Consider the following 21,075-nt stretch of genomic DNA (forward strand, 5'->3'; position numbering starts at 1 on the left):
CAAGGTTTATATTTTTATTTTAGCCTTGGTGGGTAGTAAAAGTATGCCATCTCCAATCTATGGAATATCTCAGATGCTTTTTCTGAAATAGAATAGTTCAAAGTCCATTACCTTCTATGGAAAAAAAAGTTTTTATTAATTTCCTTAGTGTTTTAGCTAACACTGGTCTGTTTTAAAACTTCTGCCAACTCACAGGGCCCAAGGATATCTTTCAGCTTATCCAGCTCATTTTCTAGAGAAGATGCTAGATCCTTCTGTATATCTAGAGATTTCACAGTGCATTCTAATGTATACAATCACACATACCCAGCATTTAAATGATTCTGTTCCAAACACATTCACTTCACTGTGCATCCTTTTATGAAATCATATGCCTGAATATACTCAATCGATTCAATCTTCTGTTCCTTATTTTTTTTTTCTAGTAAATTAACTGTAGCCACATTTTCCTTCAACACCATGGAGTCACACTTTTAAAAATTACTTTCAATGCATTTCAAATTTTTGAGAGAAGTAATTATCACCTTAGTCTACCTGGTTATTTATGTGAATTATTATATGTATCCTACAGGTCAGCAAACATCTCAGTTAACTAAATCCAGTGATTCCCTCCCCTGACGGCACTGCCCTGGAAATTCATTACCTCCCATGGACTACAGAAGGCCCTCTAAAAATATTCTTGGGAATTCCTTATTAAAATTGCTCTCTAAAATCCCATGGTTTTTTTGAATGCCCACCATTTAAGAAGTGCTGTGGTAGACCTGTGAAATCACAGATGTGTGTATTCAGTCCCTGCAGAGTACACAACCTAGTGGAGGAGGCAGACAGAAATAGATCATTGTAATGCCAGGTGTTCAAAATTGTATTAAGAACAAAAATTGTACTAATTCTTGTGATAAAGCATCTTCTATTTATTTTATAATCACAAAAGAAGTGTGAAGCCAAACAGTCAAGAGATTAAAATTGAAATATATTTCACAAACAAAAATTTATATTTACTTCACCTTTTTTACCCATCCCTCCACCCCTTCTCTTCTGAGGGGAATATGGTCAATAATGTTGTGATAGGTTTGTACCATGACAAATGAGTCCTAGAATTAGTGGGGTGACCACACTGTAAGGTATAAAAATGTCAAATCACTATATTGCACACCTGAAACTAATATAACTAATATAATACTATATGTCAATCAATACTAATAATAAAATAAAATGATTAAATAAAAATTAAAATTTATTTTTACTGTATGGCTTGTGTAAATCATCATACTCCCTTATGGGAACCAACCGGGGACAAAGAGCCAGTGGATGATGACGACAGGCACATGTTAATATGCTGAACTGAACAGGTCCCTTTACTGATCACCTTTCAGTCTTTTCTAACTTCCCCTTGGAGTGTGTCCCTCAGACAAATAGCTTGGGCTGAGCTCCAGTTTTATTGGGAACGTCTGGCCTCCTTTGTGGTAACATAATGTGCCTAAAGTTCACATGCCACCTTGCCTTTCCTATGTTAGTCATAGAATCTAAATTAAAGAACATTAGAGCCGGAAAACAGTGACCTCTCCTAGTCTCATTTTATAGAAATGGAAACTGAGTTTTCATTAAGCTACTTGCTCCAGGTCACGCAATTTGTAGGATTAGAACTTAATTCAGGATGAGAAAAAGATATTCTTGGTATTCATTAGGGATAACTCTGAGGTAAATATTGGCAATGTAACATGGCAGGAAATATTAATAGGGTAATGCATGAGAAATAATTTTACTCGTGAAATATTTTTTCTCCTGCCCAGCTTTTTGTATGAAGGTAATACCCCAATATTTTTTTTCTGTCTGTATCAACAGAAGGTAGAGCCTAAAAAGTAGTGATTTAAAAAAATAATAAAAGTGGATAATAGAATCTGTGACCATTTTTCATCAAGACGGATCTCAGTATGTTAATGCAATGTAACACGATCCCCAGCTCAGTTAATCCTGAGTCCTGTCACGCTTCAGTCACTACTCTTGATTCAGTCGTGGATAGTGTGCCTTGTTGATCTTTAAGTGCCAGCAAAAGATACCAGGCACATGTTGGGGTTTTTCCTCTCATCTCTCCAGCTCCTCTTTCCTCTGCCTTTTAGGGTGAAAAATCAGCTGCACTTAAATTGACTGCTGACGTCTGTTGGTCTAGAAATTACCTCCAGAAAAACCACAATAGTGAGCTGCTCCTATATAAATAAGAGGACTGCGATTTTGTGCAGAAGCCAGTTCTAAACTTAGATCCTTACAAGATGAAAACATGAGCCAGTTACCAGCTGACCCTAATGCACAGACACTGTTTATTCCTGAAGATGGAGGAGAAAGGATAACTAGTCACTGATCACTACAGAGCTTTCTGGCTTCAAAGTTCTCTGTCTTGTAGCTATTAACAATGGGCAGTTTTACACTGGATTGCTTTGTAAATAATCAAATAGGCTTTCATATTTTAAAGATAGAACTCTAGTTTCTATTCTGTTTCCGACTAGGAAAAGCAATTTTATACGTTTCTACTTTCTTGATAGCGCAAACGGTTAAATGCTTCCGGCTGCGGCTGAGTCTCCACTTTAAAAATAGAAAATGCTACTGCATTTCTGGCCCATCCCCCACAGCGCACCTACCAACCCGCTCCAAGCGTTTCTGAATAGAGTTCAATGTTCAGGCCATTCTCCAGTTAACTCTCAGGAATCTTTGTGAAAGTCCGAAGGGAAGGGAAAAAAATAGCATTCAGTCGCTGATATTCTTGTGGCTAGAGCACTGCTCTTGTGATACCTGATTGTCGCAGACAGACACGTCAAGCACACTATGCCCGCAGATATTGCTGTTGAAAGGAACTGCATTAAGCAGACCCTCTCGAAAAGGAGGCTAGCGAGAATAGAAGAATGTTCTTCTAAACGAAAAGCTAGCTGGGGTATCCTTACCAGTCAAGGTTAGTAGAGCAGCCATTGCAAATCTGTTGGCTCCTGAAATAAATTCTTGACCTGTGTTTGCAAATACTAACTTTAAACTGGGGGTGCTTACCAGAACACAGATTCTGAAATGTAAATGTATGGCATGGCCAAGGGTGGCACCATGTTTTCCCTTTTTACTATGGAAAATGCATCGGTAGACTCAGTTTTGTGACTCTTAGTCCCTGGGCTGCTCACCTTTCTGTTTCAGCAAGTGTTTCTGAGTTGGCATGGAGACAAGGAAAGATGCTATTAAGCAGGAAAAGACTGTTTCCAAGCAATTAAAGATGGAAATTTTGAATAATTTAAATTGGGCCAGAAAATAGGAGGGTGATATAGACAAGAAAATGAATAACTTTCTTAAAATGCCTCAAGACACAGTTACTAATTTTTATAATAGAAAATATGAAAGGTGTAAATGAGAATGAGTATAGTACCAAAGAGGGAGCTATATGAGGAAATTATTTTTTAAAAGAATAATCTAAGCATTAATTTTAATAGAACATCGATATGGTTGATGATAGACTTAGAGGTTGGAAATGAAGATTCAGAAATAAAAATGACCCTCCACATCCCCCAAAACTATAAGAGTTTTATTTGCTATGTATGTAATGGTTGGAGTTTGAAGAATATTATTTATAAATTATTATAAAAATTTAAAATATACAAAGTATGTTTCAAATAGGATAAAATACGATAATTTCTTTAAAAGATTGAGAAAGTAACCTGATTCTTTCCCCATACCAAATTACATTTTCATTTAATTACTTTTTAACAATGCAATTTTCAATAAAGATTAAGAACAAATTAGTATGAGTAAAAAGTGGTTAACTATCAAGAAGACAATTTAACAATTCACCAAGTGTTTATTGAGCACTTACTATGTGCCGGGCACTGTACTAGATGCTGGGAAGCAGTAATAAGTAGTCTCATGGTCCTTAAAGCCCAGGAGGCATGCAGACAATCAGTTAGTGTAGAACAAAGATCTTTCTGTCCTTTATTAAATGAAGAATAAATTATCTAACTATGCAATTGACCACAGTATGAGCAACATAACAGAGTTGGATAAGGTGATAAAAAATTTCAAAAGTAAGCAAATTAATTCACCTAGATGAGTTTCATACATCTTCAATGAAGATCAACTCCAGAGTAAGTTGAAAATAAGCTGTTATATTTAAAAAATCTAACATTGTGTAAATATAATTTTATACATCTATTTTGACATAATTTAAATGTATTGAAAGCAAAATAAAAGAGAAATGGCCCATGCTTTGATAAAAAGAAAAAAAAAAGAAAGAAAAATTCTTAGCAAACTTACATTAGATTTAGTTTCGAATTTTTCCAGCATTGTTAATGAGACTGTAAATAGGCCCAATATTGCTGAAGGTAATTTGATGATGTATATTGAAGCTTTAAGAATTTATGCTAAACAGATAATTAGACACACATGCACACAGATAAGAAATAATGTTGATTCCCTAAAACTGAAAGCTGCCTAAATATCATTTTATAGATTAACTAAATCGATAATGGTAAACCTATACAATGAAATATGTATTTTAAAGTAGTCGTTTAAAATGTAAAATTGTATTTCCTGACGTGGAACAGTGACCATTGATATCCATCAATGTAAACAAATAAGTTAAATGCAATCTGAAGAGTATGGCTGAATCTTGAGTAAGATGACAGGGGAGGGACAGGGAGGACTTTTTCATATAAGATGGTCAAGGAAGTGCTCTCCAATTAGGTGGTATTTCAGTGGAGAACAGAAGTCAGAGAGTAAGCCATGTGTATATCTCAGAAAGAAGCACTGCAGGAACAGTGAACAGAAGTATATGTGGTATGTTTAGGAAAAGCAAGGAAGCCAACGTGCCTCAACTAGGAAGCTGGAAGGAGACAGGAGGTGGAACCTGAGGTCAAGAGGAGCCTGGAGACTCCTGCAGGTCATGACAAGGACCTTAGAGTTTCCTCTAAGTGAGAAGAGAAGCCCTCTGATTCTTTTGACTTTAAAAGGATCATTCTGGCTCCTGTGCTTGAGAGAGACTGTTGGAAAGACATGAGTGAAAACCCACAGACTGGTCAGGAGGCCTTTGTAATAAGTCAGTTGAGGGTAATGGTGGCTTGGGCAAGGGTAGCAGCAGTGGAGGTTATAAGATGATAGTCAAAGTCTGGATTATATGTGAATGATAGAGATGAAAGGATTTACTGGTGTTTGTGTGTGGGGTTTAAGAAATAAAGAGAAATTAGGGATTACACAAAAGTTTTGACCTTGAAGCACCTGGATGAGTGGAGGTACTCTGTACTGATTGGAGGGACATTTAGGAGAGTCATAGCGAGAGTTCACTTTCAGACATGCGAAGTCGAATTTCCTTTTTATACGTGGATATCCAAGTGGGAAAGTGAAAAGCCAGCTGGAAACACGAGTCTGGAATTCAGAGGAGAGAGCTGGTCTAGAGATATAAATTTGGGGTAATCAACACGTAGATAATATTTATGTCGATGGAACTAAAAGTGGTATCCCCAACAGTGAGTGTAAATAGAAGCAATGACTGAGCTTGAGATGATGTGGATCCATGAAAACTAAAAGACTAAAAAGAAGTATCTAGGCCAATAATGACTGCCTGACTGCCTCCTTGCAAGGAAGCATATGAAACTGTAAATATACATAAATTTTCCTTGAAAACCATTTTGTCTAAATTTAAAATCATATTATTAGTATTAGTGCCAGATTACAAAGGGGATGATAACACTGTTTAAAGCAAAGGAGAAGCAAAAAGGGATATCTGGTTTTGAGAGAAAGACGATGAGTTTGCTTTTAGAAATGTATTGAGATGCCAGCAAGACGTCTAGGTGAATGTCCAAAACTAAATTTTAAAATGTGGTGCTTAAATTTGTGAGAGAGGTCAGGTAGGAGCTATAGGTTGGAGAGTCACCCATATAAATGTGATAATTTCTCCTAAAATTTGACCATTCCCTATCTTTTTGTATTTCTTATAGATTTATAGGCAAGAGGAATGAGATGAGCTAAGGCTACATAATGATAAATAAATAAAGTTAGCCTATCTTCCATTTAGAAGATATATTCAAAAGTTCATGGGCACATATGTGAATGTAATTGTTTAAAATGGAATGTGGGTTGTATTGTCATATTTCAAATGTGTTTGGTACTATGCTAAGTAGTTCACATTCTCAATACTGTAGATAGAATTATCCTTCTCTTTACAGTTGAGAAAACAGATTCAAGAGGTTAAATAACTTCCTGAGGACACATAACTCGTATCTGTGACGGAATTGGAACTCTGGTCTATCTGATAATGACCAATGTGCTCTTTCTACAGCACCAAAGACCAGTAATGGGTTATTAGGGTGACTGAGTCATTTCACCCAAGAACAGCATAATTGTCTGAAAGAGTTGATAAGAATGGAAAGACTAGGACAATCTCAGTCTTTAAAGAGACTGGTTTGGGCAACACATTACTTCCCCTCTCTATCAACCATGTCTTTCAGGATTTATATGACTTTATTAATCTGGTGAACAGAAGAGTGAACAATAATGGTCAGTAAATGCCTGCTGATTTGTTAATTATTTTGTAAACTTGTAAATAGGAATGAGCCAGATATTATTGAGTTTGAAGCTTATCCACATTTTGGGATCTTCTTTAAGAAAAAATAACATGAAATTACAGTGTCTTAGAAAGTTAAGAGTTCTGAACTGAAGTTTTGTTGATTTTATAGTAAATCTACCCCCATTATAAAGGAGACTGTTGACTTAATATTTTATAATGAAAGGAGCTGTAAAATGTATTAACATTTTGTACTCAGATTCATATATGAAGATGTCATTGCTTCTCACCTTATCATTTCCTGTTTGAATGTGTTCTGCCTTTTCCTCTGAGGAAAAGCGAGTGTTCCCCAAACAGCCCTCGGCATCACTGCTAGGTCAGCTCTCCAATGAGTCTGCATCCCACTTCTGTGATGGGACAAAGATGAGGAGAAAACCAAGACTTCCTAAAAAAAAAAAAAAAAAATGGTTTCATCATAGCCATGGGCAGAGATCTAATTGTGATGCTTCTATTTCATTGCAGGGCACACACTCTAAGGAGAAAAATAAAGTAAGGATTAGCAATTTCTCAAATAAAGAGAAGCGATACAAAGAAAAGGCAATTTTGCAAATAAATCAGACTTTCAAAAGCTGTTTTTCTTTTTTGGTGGTGAAAGGTCATGTTACAGGAGCTTAGAGCTTTTTAAAATGGCCGAATAGAACTAGCAAATGAGATACGATTTTATTTTTTAATGCTGACCCAAAAGAGATATGAGTCGGATTTACCTCGACAGTGGCTGGCTTGAAGTGCCATGGGGAGACGGTGATTTAGGTATGGTACAGACCCTTACCAAACTGTATGTATCTAAGAACGTGTATGTTTTTGCTCTAGCAATGTGATGTTTACTGAACAAGGCAGGCTTTCTCCCTGTAAATTATATACCAGATGTCTGGGAACTAATGTTGTTTCTAAATATAGTCAGAGTCACCTCCCGTGTAGCTACAGAGAAACCATAGCAGTAGGCATTTGATTAGCACGGTGAAAATTACAGATATTTTGTAAAACATTTTTCACACTGAATAACTTATCCGAAGGAGCAAAATTGAACATTTAAAAAAATCTTAGATAACAAATTAAACTCTAACAAGATGTAAATTGTTGTATATGAAGTTATTTACATTCTATTTGGTCTTGAGAAAGCTTGCAAATCTTTCCCATATAAAGCAAATACCTTTCAGTAAGATATTTAATATTGAACACATTTGACTAGAAATATGCAGTTGCTAAATTTCAGATTTTGAAGGAGAGAAGTAAGGAGAGGTTAAGACTTAGTTCAAAACAGCAACTGGAACATGATATAGTATCTTTTGATTATCACATGTTACCAGATTAATTACAGAAATTCTTCTAAGGAATTACAAGGAAGCAAATGAGGTGGAGTTGCTGGGGAGTTAAGTAAGCAGAATTCAAACAAGAAAAAGTTTTCTTCATTGAGTTGCACGCATATACTCTAAATTACTCCTTTAATAGATTGGTGTACCTTCCTTATAGTTTACTTAGGAAAGAAAAGTGTAACAACAGTTGTTGATTGCTGGCTTACATACCTTTCTAAATCATGCAATTGCTTTATATAGTTTAATTAAGCAGATAGCACTTTCAGTCAAAAGATGCTGTTATTTATGGCGTGAGTTTCCCTAGTTTTGGAGAAAAAGGATTACTACCTAAAATTCATACTAAAATATCCCCTATTTATCAGTTTATATTTAGCAGAGAATGTTAGGTATGATTTACTGTGCTTTTACTAGATGCTCATTCCTAATCCTCCCTCAATCCTGTCCCATAGGTAGCACTTTTCCCATTTGATGAGGAAACTGGCTCTCACGTTTAGACGATTGCATGAAGGCCACCGTCCAGGCCTGCCTGGCCTCCCAGTCTTTTTCCTCTGGGAGCTTCTAGGCTCTAGACTCCACCTGGTTTCTTACTTCCATCTGGTCTCCATTTCCCCCGACCCCCACTCCCTCCTCCTCCTGCTCCTGCCAGCCCCCCTACTTAAAAGAACAATGACAGATATCAGGGGTCCTATGCAGTGAGCATTGCTGAGCTCAGCCCAGGAAATAACTAACCCTTACACTCTTCTTTGTCTTTGTCTCTTCCTGATGGGCCAAGGGATCTCTCATCCAGCATGGTATATTTTCAGTGGTTTTGTCACTGACCACCCGCCTCCACTTGCCAGCAGATTACCATGCCATCTGACTCTTTTTTCATGCCTAGGGAGGTCATATTAATAGAAATAATAGCAAATGCACATATGTAAAATCTGGCTTCATTTTTTCTGTCGCCACCACGAGGGACTTAAATCTCGTTTATTAAAAAAAAAAAAGACACTTGGAACAGAAAGGTATGTGACAGTCTGGGAAGAACACTGGGGATTGGAAAGTAGGTGGTAACTTCTAATACCTCATTTCTTTATTTTGGTTCTTGTGTGAACTGTTTTCTAAATGACCCTTTTTTTTTTTTTATGTTTTCTTTTGTGGACATCAGCAAGCAATGCTGAAGTGGCTCAGAGGCTAACACAATCATTTTGATGGACAAACACATTAGTATGAAAGTCAGCAACATAAAGTTCCCCATAGCTGCAAGTATTTTTAGCTTTTCTGTCTTTTAAAAGTCTTCATAATATAATATAAAAAATAAATCCAGAATAAATTTCAAAGGCCATTTCTTAGGCTTTTCCCAATTCCAACATCTGCTTAATTGTCGTGTTAGCTAGTGATGATGGAAGAACTGGCAGTACTAACGAATGGGCATCATATAATTCAGCACAGCTTTTGGAGATAAGTTAAGGATAATGAACTTTTATTTAGCCATCATATAAGAAGGAAAGGAGCACATGATCATTATAAATATTACAAATATTACTTAAATTTAAACATATTTAAATGTTTACTACTTAAAACTTTGTTAATTTACTGCTTCTTTGCTGATTAAACCAACATAATGGTTTCACATATGCAATCTGTGAAACAAATTGTAGGATTTGTAAAGCATCAAATTTCATCTTAGAGGCTGGAACTCAAAACATAGTTGTTCCCAAAATAATAATATTTATGATGGTGATTTTTGCATTTTATGTAGGGAGAACATAATATTCTAATTTCTTATAAATTATTATTTGCCACCAAATTTTGTTCTATTAATGACTATTTACTGGTGTATAATATTTCAAATCTGCTTTTAATATATAAAGGGAGTGCTGCATACTGGAAAGAAATAACACACGAAAGCTAATAATAGTAACTCTTCTTTCAGTCGAAAACTCAAAGAATTGGACATCCAGAACATAAATTTTTTGCATGAGCAGGAAATAGTGCTAGATAGAAAGGCAAAATGAAGACAGCGCAGTGTCGTAATCATGAGTATCAGCTCTAGAGTTAAACTATGTGACTCTTTAAATGATTTCATTTATTCTAACTCTCATTTCTTTAACTTCAAAATAGAAATAATAATTATATATACATCAAAGAGTTGTGAGAACTAAATGAGATTCTTTACACAGTGTTTAGGCTAGTATTATGCACACAGTAAATGCTATTTAACGTTAGTTATTTTTACTATTACTCATAAATCAGTACCAGTAAGTAAAAGATTCTTCCCCCTTTCCTTTAAGAATTGTGTTTTCAATAAAATCTCATAATATCATTGTTTATAAAGAGACCGATGATTGGCGGTTGACTTCTGCCCTCTATACCAGGTTAACTTGGCCATTTCATTAACCTTGCTATATGTGCCCCACATTTTATTCAGTGGAATTGTTTGAACCCCACTTATGTTACGGCAAGGTTCTACTGTAAGGCTATATTTAGAAGCATAGATGTATGTGTAGATTTTTTTTCAAAGATGTGAAATGTAGGAATAACTAGGTGGTTTCTAAAATACAACACCCTACTATGTTTCCAATAATTTTTCTGACTATTTAAACAGGCTTGAGAAATGCTCTTTATAAAATTTGTATTTCGGACTAACTGCTAAGTGATTTTACTTAAATTGCACTAGAACTGATTATTAGTTTTTTTTAAATTATTTTTATTTTTTGTACCCTATGGATCCAAAAATGGGGAAAGAGGTGGTAGATGAAGAGAAAGATATTAGCAAACATGATTCCATTCCACTGTGAAGTTTTTCTGTCTGGTCAGCATTGCATTAACTTATCAGTCAGTGATACCCTTTAAATGAAGGTTTTCTGATTTACATAGCCTGCATCACTTTGAAACATGATCTCTCATGTCCATTACATAGAACCAACAATGCTGGCCCTGTTTCAATCACAAGAAAAGTACAGTTTATCAACCCAGTAGTATCCTATAAAACCACCTGGGTGGACCACAAAGTAGGGAGAGGTGGGGGGGGGGGGAGGGTGTCCCAGTAGGTGGCAGCTGGTGTTGAGAGGGGCTGTGGAGAGAAGGAAAGGGGTATTTCCTCCTGGGAGGGCACCGATTTTGTAATAGGAAGGGTACAAAAGTCATGTCAGAAGAGATAGACTTAGGGGCATGACAGGTCAGTGCTTTCTCGCCAGTGCACGGAGTCAGGGTACTTCAGTGCCGCCTTCTGCCGACCACTGGGTGAACACTTAGCACTATCAGCACCGTTTCAAACATCAGTGACAGTCAGCCACACTCAACCTGTGACACTCCGTTCTAGGGCTCACCCTGCTGGTTCCACATTTTAGGATTTGGGGCTCAGCTATTTGCCCTCCTTTGTAACACGTTGCAGCCTCCTCGCACCGCAGGGCAGGGCAGTCAGGGTGCAGAGACCAGGGAACAGCAGGCAGGTTGGGAGGGTGGAGAGGTGGGTGTTTCAGCTGCCTTCTCTGTTAAAAGTGTAAAAAAATATATATATTTGTTCTGTGTTCTGTCTGAAAAAAACACAAAGCAGAGGTGGGTATTTGCTTGTTTGTTTGCTTATTTGTTTTGGTGCCAGATCTTGTGACCTTAATGCTCCTCTTCTTTGGAAGATCATTCTAAAGGTTCAGTAAGTCTGGGGTAGGTCAATTACAGAATGTGGACTATAGTCCCTGGATTTGGGAACTGCCAATCCAAATCCTTTAGAAAAGAATCAAATTTCTGGTGCATGGTTTAAGTGTCTTGGTCCCATTGTGAACAATGAATCTGAATCATTTATATCCCACAGGAATTGATCCTGTCTAATAGGGTTTACTCAGATTCATAGAGATGTTTATTTTCTTTCTTTTCTGGCAGGTTCGTGGGCAGATCGTTCACCACTGCACGAAGCAGCAAGTCAAGGTCGCCTCCTTGCTCTGAGAACATTATTATCACAGGTAAAATATTACCAATGCTTAAAATAGGCCCTGTCTCATGAGCATAGAACATTAATCAGCAGAAGTAATCAACTCAAAAGTAATAAAACTGCTTCATAAATTTTATTAGTCTTTTTATTTTAACTCACATGGCAGTCAATTCTGTAGTTTCTCATTTATCTTTGAAATTTCTTTATAAATATTTTGGTATAATCTTGTGTCTTAGTATTTCAAATTTCTCATACAGTTTATTTGTTCACTGATAGGTATTTTTGAGTAGAAGTAATTGCATTTATGTATTATTTATTAAGCATTTTAAATATGCTTAACTCTGAACAATGTATACAGCTTATTGCAGACCCAGCTCAGCCATAAAATATCCAAAAAGGGGTAATCAGACCAGATGCCTAGACAACCTTTTTAACATTATGGTAATCTGTAATATGTTATGGGGAATTGCCTAGGAAAGCTATTATTTCTATACCTGCCTGCTCATCAGACTCACCAGAGGAAAATGAAAAACACAGATTCTCTATTGAAATAAAAAGTGCTCTGGCTTGGCCTGTGGATTTTTAAAGTTTTCCAGTGTGATTCAAATGTACACTCAGATCAGTAGGTCATTTCCTTAGTGTTTCCCAGTATCAAAGAGAAAAAAGTTTTCTCCGATGGCCACGAGGGAAGGAAGGGTATTGTTGCCCAGTGTAAACAGCTCTGCCCTGAGGCTCAGGGCCCAGATTCCTGCCCGGCACTGGAGGTGAATCACGACCCATCTGAGCCTCTGTTTTCTTGTCCGTGAAGTGAAAATTTAGGAAGAGATTCTCCTTTAGCCTCAGTTCACTTCTGTGATAACCATGTGACTATTTTGTTTCCTCATCGCTTAGTAAAAAAAAAAAAAACTTACCAAAAGGTGAGTAATATCTAAAGGGTAGTCCCCTGAAAGGGTCATATAGAGGTGAGCAAACTTAGGATATTTTGCAACGTGTATCACAGATCCACTGACAGGCTAGCCAGGAGGAGACAGAGGCTGCCCAAAAGCATCTTGAAGTGAATCTCAACCTTCCAGATGCTTCTGTCATCTGGTCACTCCAGTATGTGGCAGTTAGGAATTCGTTCTCTAAGTGTGACTGCTAGCTAGCCAATTCAAAATCTTCGAAAGGATAATTTAAGGGATTTTAAAAATTGCTACTTGCTAGTGACAAAGATTTAGGATTATCATTTTCTTGCCTTCATTTTAAGATTCCTCATGTCTTTGAACATCTTCCTATGTGTTTAGTATGATTGTCAATAGACAATGAATTACCAAAAATAGCAAGAAGGCACAGAATCCCATGTTCTAATAATATTTAATTATTTTAGTCAGACATCATTAGTTTAATTGGAATAAAATTATTTAAAGTGTTTACTTAGTTTTGACTGAATAATAAAACATTTTTCTATATGCTGGGCACTATAATAATAATTGCTTTCCATGAATTATCTCATTTATTCTTCATAATAATGTTAAAATTTAGTGGTTAATATAGTCATCCAAATGAAAACAATTACTGCATTATGGAGCGAGGCTTCCAATCCAAGTCTGACTCCATAGCCAGACTAGCACAGAACCTAATCAGACTTATTTAGTGACAAAAATTCACAAAGCAGCTTACTACAATTTAGGATATTTTTCCTCCACTATGGGCTGACATGTAATATATAGCCTGAATCAAAACAAATGATGTAGCCTATAAACAATCTTTAGTTCTCTAAAACAAACAAAAATAATAATAGCAACCAAAACAATACATAAAGACAAAAAATGTTAGGAAATAATATGTTCAGAATCTATTGAACAAAATACTTAAGGCAGTTTCGTGTTTAGATGTGATGATGTTCCAATAACAGGGCTCAGGAGTCCTGACAACTGATTCACCCTATGGCGTTCTAACTGGCCTTTTCTTAGTTGCCTGAGATTCCTTCATCTTTTATATCACTCTCTAATGACAGTTGTGGAGATGATTTTATGGAACTTTTTAGTCATCTTTAAAATTATTCTTGTCATGTTTAGGGTTATAATGTAAATGCAGTCACCATAGACCATGTTACCCCATTGCACGAAGCCTGCCTTGGAGATCACGTGGCGTGTGCCCGAACTCTCCTGGAAGCCGGAGCTAATGTAAGTACCTGTTAAAAACGTTAACATTTCTCATCTACTGACTAAGCGAATCAAGCAAAGTTCTCGTTTTGCTTTTCTTCCCTTCTTAGCATTTTTCAAAGATAGCAGAATAAAAATAAAGTTCTCAAATTGCCCCAGCCTTCTCATTGTACTCTAAGAGTGTTTCCAATCACTGCGAAAATGGGTAGCATGCTGCATAATATGGAATATTCTGTAAGCTTTTTCCTGCTTTCATGATTCTAAATAGCAGTAGATGGACATCTTTATGACTATAATGCTTGTCCATCTTTTAGATGCTTTTCTTTAGATAAGTTCTCAGAAATAGAACTCCAATTTAAACCGACGCCAGTAAAATGACTTCATCACAATTTTCATCACCATCATATTAGCTGACTTTTTTTCCTAACCAAAAAGTACTTAACCATTGAATTAGCTTTTGTGTATTTGATTCTTAAGTATACAGTTTTTACAATTTTTAGTTGCATGCCCACTCCTGCGAATTATCTACCACATCCTATTTCTATGTATCTTGAAGTTTTAAAGTTTTCCTTATTGATATGTCTGAGCTAAATATATTTCGTCATATTTATTGCTCACATTTTCCCAAGTATTTCTGTGAGCAGATTACATAACTTTTAAAAATGCCTAATAGTTAATCACATATGATTCTCTGAATCTCATTCTTAGATTTTTGGTTCGGTTTAGGTAAATGCAATCACAATAGATGGTGTGACTCCATTATTCAATGCCTGCTCACAAGGCAGTACAAGCTGCACAGAACTGCTTTTGGAATATGGTGCCAAGCCCCAACTGGAGTCATGTCTTCCTTCTCCCACACATGAGGCCGCCAGCAAAGGTAACAGTTATGGAATTAAGTGACAGCGGGAGAATGTTTCTTCAGCAACAAGCAATGCTCCATTTATTTTTCAATGAATAAATTGAATAAAGGGAGGAGCATGGTGTAAGGTGCACGTGTCGGGGGGATGGGCATTAAAGAAAAGTAAACTCATCTCTACTTTTGTCGACAGGTCACCACGAATGTCTGGAAATACTGATATCCTGGGGCATAGATATTGACCAAGATATTCCTCATTTAGGAACTCCTCTGTATGTAGCTTGCATGTCACAGCAATTCCATTGTATCCGGAAGCTTCTTCATGCTGGTAATTTTCTTTAAAACATCTTCCATTCTGTCCGTACACACAAGCAATTGTTCAGCTCTGTATTTATTTCTTTACATATGCTTCTTTAGAAATAATATCTCATGGCTAAAAATGTCCTTATTCTCAGCATTCTCACATGCAAGTGAGAATAAGTAAGAAGCTTATTCTTGCTAACTCCACTTCACCTCAAAGTTTCAAACCCTTTCTTTACAGAGATCATAAAATTAAGATCTTTAAGGTTGAATGTAATGTTGCCATTCTGAGAAGAAAATCATCAAAAGAAATTTTAGGGATAGTCACTCCTTAGACAACCTTATTCTCTACCAACCATAAGAATTCACACACTTACCAGGACTGTAACCTCTGACCCACTTACCTGAAAAGATATAATGCTCTTTTTCACCTACTTTATACAAACCAGTTCCTGAAGGTTCAACTTTAGTGGTTTCTCCCACTATTGGGCTGAGAGCTCTTTTAGGTAATGGATTATCTCTTTTTTCCCATGATCTCTTTTCTCTAGCACAGTCTCTAACGTGGTAGGTGCTTAAAAATATATGTAAAATGAGTAAATGGATGTCTATGCTTTTTACTGTTTATGACAATCGGTTGGCCTCTGATATATACTGACATATATTTTTAGTAACACTTTAATGTATTACTCACATCATCTTAGCTAAATTATAAATTTCTGGCAAGCAGTGTCTTCATCTACTATTTCATTCCCATTACACCAATTAAACTCTTAAACATGAATTCTGCTAATGACTGTTGGCAGATTGTTATTGTCTGACTATGTTCTCCAATAAATTTATATAACCAGAAGAGCTTACTCTTCGCCACCTTTCTCTACTATGCTAGGAATATTATTCTTTCCATCAAATATTTTATACTAGGTGAAAAAAATATTGAAAAATTGCCATTTGTAATTGTGGATTGATTGTTATTTTCAGGCTCTGTTTTCCCGTAAAATTAATATAACCAACAGAGTTGATGCTTTCTCCGTGGAGATTTTATTATGCAATATAATTTTTCTACTAAGATGTTTTATATTTGGTTAAAAAATATTGAAAATTATTACATTTATTGAAATTTGAAAATAGCAAAAGGGCTATAAAGGAACTCTTAGAATGTACTGCTTCTTATAAACATGAGTTTCATGATAGTATCAAAAAAAAGAGTTGAAAGGGACTTATGCACTTTGATTGCTAGACATCTCTTAGTGGTGTAACCGTTTACGTACTGGAAAATGAGATTATTATTCCTTACAATATTAAACAGCATTTATTCATTGCACTTGCATTCAATGACCACCATGTGCTAGGGCTTGCACTAAAATAATTGCGCAATAAGTAATTTGACATGTAAGGTTTTTTTTTTTAATGTGAGCGTTATTGAATAATACTAAGTTATCGACTGTGATGAAAATAGATATGAGTCAACCGAATTATATGCTGTTTATAATACTAATTAATATGATTACTTTTGGAATTGTTTACAATTTTTTAAAATTTATTATGAGATCTTTTAAGCATATAGAAAAATGTCAGAAAATGTGACAAACATGGGCACTCTCCATTCGAATGTACCCAGTTTTAAGATAATACATATGTATTTGTAGATCCAAAGCATATATAAAAGTATGTATGTTTATATATATGTAGATATAAAGAAATAACTCATCGCAGATAGAGTTGAGGTTCCCTTTGTGTCACATTTTCCTCCCCGTGGTGAGGTAAATGAATCATCTAACAGTTTTTGTTCATATTTATCATCGTTTCTTATTTACACGTAGGTGCAGATGTACAGAAAGGCAAGTATTGGGACACACCATTACATGCTGCTGCTCAACAGTCCAGTATGGAAACTGTAAACTTACTGCTAGAATTTGGAGCTGATATCAATGCAAAAAATACAGAGCTTCTGCGACCTGTAGATGTAGCTACTTCTAGCAGTTTGGTGGAAAGATTATTGCTTCAGCATGAAGGTACGAAGAATACATATGGATATTTTAAACCACAAAAATACACTTGCCTGAAATAGATGATATTTAAAGACCTTTTGTTAACATGTAAAATAATAATGGCATAACTTCAGAATACTTTTTGCGAAAGTAAATGTTTTTTAACTTAGTTTCTATCTATAAAGAAGATATCACGATGAGCTTTTTTTTCATCTTACCTAAATTTTATATTCCTTGGGTTAATATACTCAGTTTTTGGCAACACATAATAATATGTAATTCTGTTTAAAATTGGCTAATAAATATTTGGAAATACACCCCATTTTACAGGGGCATGCACCTTCTATAACATGTTATAGAAACATAATCAGGAAATATTTCCATAGTTAAGACTTTTGTTCTGAAACAGAATTCCTTAAGCCTTGTCCAGGTGCAATAATAAAATTGGCTTTGGCTTCAATAGTGAATCTGATTTGAAGAAACATTTTAAATATCCCCTTTTAGTGCATAACACTTCTTTGATTTTTATCTCCTTCAAAAGGCAAAATTTGTTTCTGAGGCTTTAAATGCAACAATAATTTCATAAGCCTGAAGACTACAATGTTTTAGAAAAACATATATGAAAATACCTCAGTTAAAATAAGATCTTATAAATAAAGACAATATAAATGCTTGCATAAATGTTCCAAGAATAGTGGTCTCACTGTCCTGGTTTACTACAAAGCACTTGTAGTTTTTGATGGTTTCATATAATGTATCTTACAACACGTAAAAATCTGTTTTGACTTTAATTAACAAATACTTTCATGTTTTTTGTAGCTACCCCAAGCTCCCTCTGCCAACTCTGCAGACTCTGTATCAGAAGCTACATAGGAAGACCACGGTTACACCTTATCCCACAGCTCCAGCTGCCAACATTATTGCAGAATTTCTTACAGTACCGATAATTCAGTAAAATAATTATAAATACTTTGAAAATCAAAAATTTCTATTTCATCTGCCTACTGTATATTTCATATTAAAATATGCATAAGATAGAGTAAAAGTGAGTATGAGAACATCCAGGGAAGAAATGAAATACTAATTTTAATTTTAAATGTACTAGTGGGTACTATTGTTTTATGCATTTTTGTTGTTTTTAACTATTGTGTATTTAATACATCTAAACATTATTATTCCCACATCCCTTTTTGTTGATTTAGAAAAAATGAAAAAGTCTCCATTTTATATTTTCTAGAGTGGTAAAAAATAAATGAACTTTTAAAAAATTATTCACATATTAGATTTGAAAAGATTTATATCCATCGAATAATGCATTAGCTTTTTAATCTTGGCAACTGTAATCAATTATCTCTGTATTTTTGATGTTATTACAAAATATGAGTATGGTTTAGAAAAGAGCAGCTATTATCGTTTTTGAAATAAAATGATTTTCCTTCAGTGAATCCACTATGTTGCACATGCTCTATAATGATCAATTCATACAGAAAAGATAAATTACTCCCTTCCTGCAAACACCTCACTAGTCATTTCACCACCTTATACGGATCTATTGCAGAAACTGGTAAAACTGGAAGTTATCACCACTGCCCTCTCACGCTGAGGTGTATAGAACATTATACACCTACTAAAGCTATTTTAAGATCACCTTCTTCTCAAGGGTAGCCTCTTAAGGTCTCTCTTCAGCGCTTTCAAACATATCAGTCCAGCTTTCTTCCATTTCAGAAATTGTTAATAGCCGATGATATCTGGACTGAAGAAAATGAACTTCATATCTAATTGATAAAGAGGGCCTGGTCACACCCCAGGGATCAGGGCAGTCCAAGGCTACAGGAAATGGAAGATAAAAAGAAAAATCTTTAAATCGTGGGGTGCCACTTAGCAAACCTAGAAACCTTAAAAAATTTACCCTATATATATAAACCTTAGCAGTGGTATTTCTAATTCTTCTTACACAAACCAAGGGTTCAGCTCGGACTGTATTAGCAAGGGAACGTTATATCAAAGATCTTACTAGAGCAGTGTCCTCTGGAAGGGTCAATGCTATGTTTATCTTCTCCTGCTTTAACTGTACTTGAACGCAATATAAAATATAATAAAAATTGTGTGACTCCTTTGTAATTTAAGCCAGATATAAGTCTATTAGGGACTTAGAAATAAGATATTCAAGATGCTTACAATTCTGTATAAAGTAGAAGAAAATATTTTGATGATTTGTATAAAGTTATCGAATTTTCATGAACTATTTGACCATTACTTTAATAACCCAGGGGCCTATTTTCCTTTTTTCAGTTTTTGACTGACTTGCCAGAGACCTCTCAGGAAATAAACCATTATTGTAACCCCAAAGTCACTAAGATTGCAAAAAAAAAAAATCATTTGTTGAGATTTTCAAAAATAGAAATAAGGCTTTGCATGTTTATTAAAATATGTTTTCTATGTGGTTAGAGACTTTTAAATGTGTCCGTTTTACTATCTCTAACAAATTTGTAATGACCTCATGAATAATGTGCATTTAAAATGTTTAAATTATAGAGTAGCCTCCTGAAGCATAATTAGGTATTAAAACCATTTTTTTTAGTAAAAAAAGGTTTCTAATGTATTTTTCTCTGGTATTCTTAGAGTGTAAGAGTAATGAAAAACATCCCTCTCCATTGGTCTGGTGCCAATAAGAGAAGTAAAGATAGAATATTAACATGAAAATCGGCATTTTAAAATTTTAGAATGCTGGGACCTTGTTTCTTAGCTTGAGTATGATTGTTTTATCAAAGAACTGTTCTAATTTAAATATACCATATGTTTGCTAATGTATTCAAGTGTGATTATTATCCCTGGAATAAAATACTTTTTTCTGTCCTAATTAGTATTTGATTTTATAATGGACGGTAATGGAGAATTTGATTCAATTGCACTAAATTTTTTTACCCACCAGTTTTCAAGTCACTGCATTGTGGTCAATGAGAGTAGAGTAGCACACATTAATGTAGAATAATCCCTCAGTGACCTCCTGGGAGCAGATGTGATTCCTCTGTCATGCAAACACCTGAGGACACATTTGGGTGAGTTGGAGGTGTTAAGTGGTGTTTGGACTCATGGTATCACAGCAGAACAGGAGCAACTAGTTATGCACACATTCCAGGGACAGAGCCCCTTAGGCGTGGGGTCTCCTGCTGCTGCAGGGTCTGCATGTCCACAAAGCCAGCAGGCTTGTGGTAGAGGCTAATGGGCATTCAGGATCTATTCTGCCTTGGCATCTCCCTGGAGGTGGGAAGGACAGATGTTCTTTTAAACCCAGAAAGAAGTTACACACACACACACACACACACACACACCCCTACAGCACCCAATAACAAATTAATCCTCATGGGACAGTACCATTCAAACATATAAGGTAGAAAAGAGATATTTTCCTAACTTAACAAGTTTTGAGGCATCTCTCTCAAAATGAAGTCAGCATTTCACATTGTTGGGTTTCAAATTATTATGCTGATCCATATCTATTATATACATAAAGATATATTGCCTTAGGCAAGAAATTACTCCTTGTAAGGAAGGTCTCAATTTAATTCTCAACCAAACGGTCTCAGGTCACAGTCAGGGAGGATGGAAGGCAGTAATTTTACACTTTCAGTTGCATTCTCCTTAATAAAAAAAAATTAAAGGTATTGAAAAGAATCTCACAAACTTTCTTCTGGAATTGTGTATGAGGAGGGAAAATCATATGGTTAACCCACCCGTATATGCTTGTTTTAGTAACAATGGGCTGGACTCTGCTCCAGGGTCCCACACTCAGAAGGCCCCATGCTTGGTTTAATGGCCTACCTACTATTGTCATCTTGAAGTTATTATTTTTAAACAACATGCCCACATTTTTCTTTTGCACTGTGCCCTGCAAATTATGTAACTGTTCCTATTCAGCTGTGACATTGTTAAACACACTGGTAAATAACACTCACCTGAGGGAATTCTCCCCCTTGGGAT

At 35.5% G+C, this 21,075-nt stretch overlaps 1 protein-coding gene across 5 annotated transcripts in view; it reads left to right on the forward strand.

Annotated features, from left to right (window-relative positions):
* Positions 1–20,305, forward strand: part of ASB5 (ankyrin repeat and SOCS box containing 5) — a 77,021-nt gene extending 56,716 nt beyond the window's left edge. For 3 of the 5 annotated variants that reach the window (XM_016166034.2, XM_016166033.2, XM_016166035.2), the window contains exons 3-8: positions 11,758–11,837; positions 13,864–13,971; positions 14,677–14,827; positions 15,000–15,134; positions 16,927–17,118; positions 17,914–18,293. In XM_016166034.2, the coding sequence (XP_016021520.1) occupies positions 11,758–11,837; positions 13,864–13,971; positions 14,677–14,827; positions 15,000–15,134; positions 16,927–17,118; positions 17,914–18,041 (794 nt within the window). In that variant the 3' untranslated portion in view covers positions 18,042–18,293. Of the gene's footprint in view, positions 1–1,038; positions 2,942–11,757; positions 11,838–13,863; positions 13,972–14,676; positions 14,828–14,999; positions 15,135–16,926; positions 17,119–17,913 lie in introns of those variants that run through there. The other 2 variants (XM_016166037.2, XM_016166036.2) reach the window with 2 other exon arrangements.
* The last annotated feature ends 770 nt before the right edge of the window (positions 20,306–21,075 follow it).

The sequence above is a fragment of the Rousettus aegyptiacus genome, unplaced genomic scaffold (genome assembly GCF_014176215.1).
Source record: "Rousettus aegyptiacus isolate mRouAeg1 unplaced genomic scaffold, mRouAeg1.p scaffold_m13_p_11, whole genome shotgun sequence".
NCBI classification, from domain to species: domain Eukaryota; kingdom Metazoa; phylum Chordata; class Mammalia; order Chiroptera; family Pteropodidae; genus Rousettus; species Rousettus aegyptiacus.